This window comes from Pelophylax lessonae, assembly GCF_965119305.1.
Source record: "Pelophylax lessonae genome assembly, chromosome: 6".
NCBI lineage: Eukaryota > Metazoa > Chordata > Amphibia > Anura > Ranidae > Pelophylax > Pelophylax lessonae.
This window is the reverse complement of record NC_138773.1, coordinates 223,946,635-223,955,150: the sequence shown is the minus strand read 5'-3', so window position 1 is coordinate 223,955,150 and position 8,516 is coordinate 223,946,635. Positions and strand designations below refer to the sequence as shown.

Sequence of the window (8,516 nt, the reverse complement as noted above, 5' to 3'; positions counted from 1 at the left end):
TTGGGCCCATCTAAGAGTTCATCATAATCAAATATATCATGCAGCACAGAAAAAACAAAAGGAATATCAATGCGATTGTGAAATACCTCCTCCATTATCCCAGGCAACAACAGATGTTTATGAAAAAAAACGTGCCATGTCTAGATTCAGATGGATAATCCCAACTGCTGGACAGAGTAATCATAGAGATGATTGTCACTGATAACCAGCCATTTACAATGGTGTCTGACTCAGTATTTAAGTGGTTGATGTCCATACTGAAGCCAAGCTACACACTGAAGAGTGAGAAGTATTATAGAACAGAAATGCTGGGAAAGATTCACCAAAAGGTCGTTGAGAAAGTAAAGGCTATGCTGCAACCAGAGAATGCTGGCAACTCGCTCTCATTCACGACTGACTCTGTTTATCCTGACCAGCAGTCAGAGTCACTAATGATTCTTACATGCCACTTCATGGACAGCGGGTGGACAAAAAGGCAATTAGTGTGGGATCCTTGCATCACTTTTGTATTCAACACCAAGTACAGTAGAGAAATGTTTCTAGGCATGCTTGAAGACTGGGGAATTAAACACAGAGTGATGCTTGTGCTACTTCGAGACAGTAGAACAAACATGTGGAAAGTAATGAGGCTTGCTAAAATGTCAGACTTCAGTGTCATGGCACAGGCACACAACACCCTCCAACTTTCAAATGACGGTCTGTCAAGCCAAAGAGCTTTGATTGATATACGTTTTGAGAAGCATGAAGAGATTAAAAATGTTGTGCTTGCAAGTCTTTTGAATCCTCAATACAAAAACCATGCTTGCTCTTCAAATGATGTATTGGCTAAGGCAAAAAAATGGCTGACATAAGATATTCAACAGGAGGTTCCTGCCAAAAAGTCCAGAAAAGCATTTTTGGAATCTGAAAGAGCAGCATGCTGCAAAAAACAGAAAAATGTCTAAAAATAGGAAAAACGGACAGAAGAAAATCTTCATTGTGGTTGACTTGATCAGGACATTTCAGTGTTATTGGGGCCTCATGCGGAGGATTCAATTTCTTCTGAATCTTTAATAAGGACCCTGGATGATGGAACATCATCTCTATTTGAAACAAACCAGTAATTGACAGAAGTGGTGATTCTCTTCAGTGGTAGAAAGAAAATGAGGCACACTACAAAAAAGACTTGCTTCTCATGCTAGAATACACCTCTCTCTCTGCTCCTCTGTCCCCCTCTCACCCTGTACCAAGTGAGCATGTTAATGAAGTGGCAGCATTATATGAACAAAACAGAAGCTGTTTAACAGGTGACCATGGACATGCTGAAATGCTCTGCTTTCTGCAGTATAATAATGTTCTACTTAACTGGTAGTATTGAAAAGTGTAGTAGTGTCCACTCCAATGCACTGTCTAGCTTTTCTTCTAGCAGTTTTGCACTGACTGCAGTAGTTGCAGTGAGTGCCTACTGCAGCGGTAGTCCACTGACACCAGTCCAATCCACTGTCTAGCTGTTGCCCAACTTTTTTTCTAGCAGTTTTGCACTGACTGCACTGCAGTAGTGATCTAAAATTATTGCAGTAGTGAGTGCACTACTGCAGCAGTTTATTATGCATTAATGCACAATCAGATGATGTGAAACTGATGCCCCTGCAAGTGAAGTTTTCCTATCAGTTTCATGCAGTTAAGGTGTGAAGAATGAGCCCTTAATGTTAAAAATGTTAATAAAGATTAACATGTTTAGTAACAGATTTGTGTCGAAATTTGTGTTTATTTTGCAAAATTTTAAAATGTACAAAAATATCGGCCAATATTGGCTTTTATAACCAGTTATGGCTGCCCATAAGTGGTGAAGTGTTCTTTTCTATCTAGTGTCCTATCCCTGTAGGTGGTGCTAGAAAAAAGGTGTTGTCAAAGAATAGAAGAGCTGTGTCAATGACCATAAGCGAAAACTTGCTTCTGATCCATCAAGACAAAAAAAAAAAAAAAAAAAAACTATAATAGAACCAAAAGAGCTAATGAAAACAGACTATACATTAGGGATCTTGGAGTGTTAGCCTTGTTTGTTAAACCTAAAGTGCATGGATACTGTAGTTTTTAATCCAGTTATGCATAGAGCAGGAAAAGGTTACACAACCATGTCCAAATATTGTTTGCAATTTCTTTCCTGTTGTGACGATTCCCTTTCACTTACACAGCTGTCACCGGAAAAGGTGTCCCCCCTGAAAGTTACCCTGACCTCTTGTTCTGCCAACGACCACTCTAAAATTTTGGATTTGGCCCCTTTTCTGTGTTGCCACAAGGACAAGGTGGGAATCTACCCAGTGGGAAGCACAGACTGCAATAACAACTTTATAAAATTCCAATCCCTTTCCACTCAAAAAAAAAAAAAAAAAAAAAAAAGTGCCTATACAAGTATAAATACACTTTAGTGTGCAGTATCCACTAGTATGTGCCTTCATCTTTATTCCCTGGAAATGTAGGTGCAGTAGGAAGGAGCCAGACTGGCACCTGGAGGAGATCAGATGCAAAATCCACATTTGTCATCGTGGTGTCAGCATATTACCCGGTCATAATATGAATGAAAACATACCCTTGCCATGCACCCCCTTCCTTCCGAGTAATCGCAGTAGTGTGTATGTTAAGCTGAAAAAGGAAATCATGTGGTTCACAGTGACCCTCTATTATCCCGACCAATCCGGTGTATCTAAAAGCAGTCTGAACAGATGTGACCATAACTTTGTAGCTAAAAATTGGGTAAATAGACAAGGTGTTTAGTTTGTTGGGATTTGAGTGCACCAAGTAGGTTTTTTCTAAAAAGGTTTTGAATCCCATTCAGTGTACACAATTAAAATAAGTTCTTGCACTGATTTTTAAGATTTTTATTAAAAGAAGAGTTATCTTTCCACAGTAGTTAAAGCTTTGGCACATACAGTATAAAAAAAATAAAAATCACCAACCATAATTACATCAGATTCAACAACCATCACTTGCTAGATTTCAGAATTTACATTTCCCATGTTAAACGTAGAAGGAATCTTCTGAAGATGCAGCAGACATTGATAAATAACACTGAAGGAAGGTCAGGTATTAGTAAGGATTGTGCGGAAAAAGAATTAAAATTGTGCATACGGTAAAGACACTTGTGCCAGAAGCAGCAAATTCAGTGCTGCATTGATAATATAATATAGAGCAATTGGTCCCATTGGCATTTGGCCTTTATTTTTACCCCAGTGCTGCCAAAGCCCTCTGCAGTTCATTAACCAGTATGGAGATAAACTGCAGAGTTCTCAAGGCCCATTCAGGAACACTTTCAAACAACTTCTAAAAGGCTGCAATTTGCCAGTTAAAAACAAAAATAAAACTTCCCTTTTGTTTCCCAGATCACTTAAGGCAAAAAAAAAAAAAAATTACAATCATTGAATACTGAATGGCATGAAGTACTTCAGGTGAATTTTGAAGGTTTATCAGTTATCTGCCAGTCAGAGGGGGCCTCCACCCACCTCCCACTTTAATTTAAGTTAACATGCTCTGCTCCCTTGACAAGATTAATTAGTTCTTGGTCTGTTCAGTATGATGTGAATCTGCTTGAAGGCCCAAAGGAAGGAAGCACTCAATGGGACATTTCACATTCTGCAAAAAGGAAAAAAATAAATAAATAAGACTTCACAGCCCATTTCAAACAATGACATTTGTATAGGCAAAAAAAAAAAAAAAAACACTGAAAATTGTATGGGTCCTATTTATCAACATTGTTGTGCTTCATATACCAACTTTTTTCCAATCTAGTTTTGAATTGGACTTAAATAAGTGGGTTTCCACCAGGTGATCCAGTTTCCTCCCAACTTTCAAAGTCATGCTGGTAAGTAAATTGACCTTAGTATGTGTATGTATGAATAAGAGTTAGGGACCTTAGACTGTATGCTCCTTGAGGGCAGGGAATGATGTAACTGTACAGTATTCTGACGTGAGTACACTCACATTTTTGTAAATATTTTATTATAGCTTTTCATGTGATAACACGGAAGAAATGACACTTTGTTCACGCACCACTTTACATTGTAGCAGTTTGTATACCAGTGTAAATTTGCTGTCCCCTCAAAATAACTCAGCACACAGCCATTAATGTCTAAACCGCTGGCAACAAAAGTGAGTACACCCCTAAGTAAAAAATGTCCAAATTGGGCCCAAGTGTCAATATTGTGTGGCCACCAACTATTTTTCAGCACTGCCTTAACCCTCTTGGACATGGAGTTCACCAGAGCTTCACAGGTTGCCACTGGAATCCTCTTCCATTCCTCCATGACATCACGGAGCTGGTGGATGTTCGAGACCTTGTGCTCCTCCACCTTCGGTTTGAGGATGCCCCACAGATGTGCAAAAGGGTTTAGGTCTGGAGACAGGCTTGGCCAGTCCATCAATTTTACCCTCAGCCTCTTTAGCAAGGCAGTGATCGCCTTGGGGTTGTTCTCATGTTGGAATACTGTCCTGCGGCTCAGTCTCCAAAGGGAGGGGGATCATGCTCTGCTTGAGTATGTCACAGTACATGTTGACATTCATGGTTTCCTCAATAAACTGTAGCTCCCCAGTGCTGGAAGCACTCGTGCAGCCCCAGACCATGACACTCCCACTACCATGCTTGACTGTAGGCAAGACACATGTTTTTGTACTCCTCACCTGGTTGCTGCCACACACTGACACCATCTGAAACAAAATGGGTTATCTTGGTCTCAGACCACAGCCTATAGTTCCAGTAATTCATGTCCCTAGTCTGATTGCCTTCAGCAAACTGTTTGCGGGTTCTCTTGTGCATCATCTTTAGAAGAGGCTTCCTTCTGGGAGGACAGCCATGCAGACAATTTGATGCAGTGTGCGGCATATGGTCTGAGCACAGACAGGCTGACCCTCCACCCTCTGCAGCAATGCTGGCAGCACCCATACGTCTATTTCCCAAAGACCACCTCTGGATAGGATTCTGAGCACGTGCACTCCACTTCTTCGGTTGATCACGGCAAGGCCTGTTCTGAGTGGAACCTGTCATGTTAAACCGCTGTATTGTCTTGGCTACAGTGATGCAGCTCAGTTTCAGGGTCTTGGCAATCTTTTTTCAGATCCTCAGAGTGCTTTGCCATGAGGTGCCATGTTGAACTTCCAGTGACCAGTATAAGAGAGTAAGAGCGATAACACCAAATTTATACACCTGCTCCCCATTCACACCTGAGACCTTGTAACACTGAGTCACATGACACAGGGGAGAGAAAATGTAACTGGGCCCAATTTCGACATTTTCACTTAGGGGTGTACTCACTTTTGTTGCCAGCGGTTTAGACATTAATGGCTGTCTGCTGAGTTATTGAGGGGGGGGGGGGGGGACAGCATATTTACACTGTTATACAGGCTATATACACATACATACACGTAAAGCACTGTTTTCATTGATGGCGCTATACAAGTACCTGTAATTATTAAATAGGAGAAAGAATCCCTACTACACAGTACATAATGCATCAATAACTAGTATTTCTGGAATCTTTCCATGTAAAAGAAAAAAATTACAACGTATCAAGGGTCATTGAGAATGTTCCGCTTGTTCTTCATTCCTGCAAAGAAAGTGCTCAAATCTGATCAAAGAGCACCTTCTTCTAAAATATGCAACAAGCTTTGAGCTTTTGCCATCTGCTGCTGGTCATTACTCTGCATTTATCTCAAGTCCCTACAGAGTACACCTTTATCCTAATCAAGAATAGTTAAACTGAATAGGTTTGTCCATTAGCCAATGTCCTTGCATAGAGGTCTGTTTCAGACTAAAGGGCCCTTTCACACAAATGCATTTCTCCCCTGCAAGAAAAAAGAAAAAAAAAAAAAAAAAATGCAATCCTATGGGACTCTTCAAAATACACCTGTAGCAGTGGTGTAAGAGTCCTGCATGCAGCATCTTTGGTGCACTTTTGAAAACTGCACCAAAACGCAGCCCCCCATTGAAATTAACAGCAAAAACTCACCGCGATTGTCACATGTCCATTTTTTACAGGTGCAGGCAATGCACAGGAAATGCATCTAAAACACAGCAAAATCATTGGAAAAAACGCAATTTTGCTACAGCACAGTGTGAAAGGGCCCTTATGCTTACTGTTCAATCCTTGGATAACTCCTGTGTACATCTGGTGCTTCTCTTTATTGCCCTTTTACCAGTGCTTTTGTACATCATTGCTTAATTTACTCACCTGGAACCTCAATGCTCTTGATCTGGCCATCAGTTTATGGGCTGTGTCAGTGTCTGTCATTTTCTTGGACCATTTGACCTCTAAGACATGCCTGTTGCCCTTAGCACAGAGGGTCCAACAAACCAATAGGTTTTAGGTTCTCCCCATTTCGGACTACACGGGAGATTCTCCAACTGACTTCCTTGCATTACTTTACCCCCTTCCTAATATCAACCTTGCCCATTTTAAATCCGACTGATCCAGGAAAAACAAGTTATGAAAAAATATCCTGTTGTAATTGCTTACATCATTAACCCTGCAACTAGTATAGTAATGTTAACATTACAGATGCAAGTCTAGAACACTTACATAGTTTGTGTGATATCGCTGTGTGTACTGGGAGACTGTATGTCCGGTGGCATCTGGAGTAACAGCAGATCCTGGCCTTCGGCAGTTATCACAGCGCCAACCCTGTCAAAATAAAGAGGCTTAACATCAGGCATTCATAACTGTATTTTTGTTAATACAAACAGTCTGGCGAATGCTATGAAGACTACAATAAAATAGATAGCACTGGTCCACCAGTCTGCAGTTTCTAAACATGCCTTTCATGTACATGTAGCTATGTACAGCAGTTCTAGCATTATCAATACCCCCATCCCCCCCTCAAAAAAACAAAAAACAAAGACACATAATCACCTAGGTTAATGCAACATGGAGCCAGTGCTGCATCTGTTCCCTGCCAGCTCTGAGAACTAAGCGATCAAACACCACTGATCACTCAGCTCTCCCCTCTGCTTTGAGTCGAGAGCGGTGACTGTCAGTCACTGGCTCTCTACTCTGCCCCTCCCACACTCACTGTGGCGCTGGGATGTGGAGGGGACAGGAGTGGCTCACTGCGATGCTAAGCTAACTGCCAGTCCAGGCATCTGGGTGGATCCCGACTGTAAAGCCGGGATCAATCCAGTGCCTGGAGCAGCTGAGTGACTTGGTCAAAATGGGTCACAATAGTGCAGAACTGCTTTGGTCATACTTCTTTATAAAACGGAGATGCAGTCTCAAGAACTACTGATCAGTATAAATTATACATTTTCTCCTACTTCCACTTGTACAAAAAACGACAGTTGAGAAAATTTGAAAACATTGATGCACTTCCTCACAGTTTGTCTTTTCAACCATGGCTATGTAGTCTGACACCATTTTGCATCTGGTGGTATTTTGAGACTCCAATAAAATCTTTGGCTTCTAGCTGTTGGCAACATATGGCTTCCATAATACTACTATGGCTTTGGTCAACACAAGTTACGGTTCTGGTGACAAGGTAGTGTTGTGGCACTAACTGATGGTATGAAAGCAAAGTAAACTTTATTATACTATACTGACATGTAGGTGCAAATCTTCCATGGCATAACTCACAGCCAATTCATTATTTGTAAAGAGGAAAACCTTTCATTGAATAACAAATAGGAGGACATGGTCTAGGACAGTGATGGTGAACCTTGGCACCCCAGATGTTTTGGAACTACATTTCCCATGATGCTCATGCACTCTGCAGTGTAGCTGAGCATAATGGTAAATGTAGTTCTAAAACATCTGGGGTGCCAAGGTTCACCATCACTGGTCTAGGATATATGAGGTCTCCTAAATATTTTACTTAATGAATTCACTGCATTAAGTTTAAAAAAGGTTTTACAACTTGCTATGCTGCCTCATCTTCCTAAATACTTAAGTCCTCAATCAATCCAGCATTGTGCCCAGCTGCATCTCACCTCTTACCTCCTACAGAGATTGAAGCAGCAGTGGGAGCCATTGGCTTCTGGTGCAGTCAGTCAAATGGTGTGACAAGGGTGCGGGACACACAGCCCAGCTAGGGAGTGTGCCACCTCTCACATAGCTTGCTATGCTTGGGGGCACACAGAAGATAAGGAGCAGAGCACCTGTGGGGGACCCCAGAAGTGAGGGTAGGAGACTGCTCTGTGCAATACCGTTCCACAGAGTAGGTAAGCATAACATGTTCTTTGTTTTAATCTAAAAAGGCCTTTAGAAACCGTTTGTGTATTTTGCAGATTTTGCAAAGTGGAAGAAGAAAAGAAAAGTTGAACAGGTTATTTTGTGTATAAGTTTACAAACGCTTATTAAAAAAAATGTCTAACAAGCCTACTCTGTATGAACTGCTTTGCTTGCCAGTCATAAACCTGGCCTGTGTGTGCACCTGGTTAGCTCACCTGCTGTCCTCCATAGCATGTGCATGAACAGATAGCTCCCAGGTACTCTTTTTGCCATTGCTCCCCAACATTGTACAGTTTGCCTTCATCATAGCATGTAGCCTCATCTGGA

General features: G+C 41.4%; 1 protein-coding gene across 5 annotated transcripts in view; it reads right to left on the bottom strand.

The window, feature by feature from the left end:
- Positions 1-2,864: 2,864 nt before the first annotated feature.
- Positions 2,865-8,516, bottom strand: part of FN1 (fibronectin 1) — a 94,668-nt gene continuing 89,016 nt past the window's right edge. For all 5 annotated transcript variants that reach the window (XM_082262392.1, XM_082262393.1, XM_082262394.1 and 2 more), the window contains 3 exons: positions 8,405-8,511; positions 6,549-6,650; positions 2,865-3,609 (listed from right to left, as the gene is read on the bottom strand). In XM_082262392.1, coding sequence (XP_082118518.1) covers positions 3,529-3,609; positions 6,549-6,650; positions 8,405-8,511 — 290 coding nt within the window. In that variant the 3' untranslated portion in view covers positions 2,865-3,528. The remainder of the gene's footprint in view (positions 3,610-6,548; positions 6,651-8,404; positions 8,512-8,516) is intronic.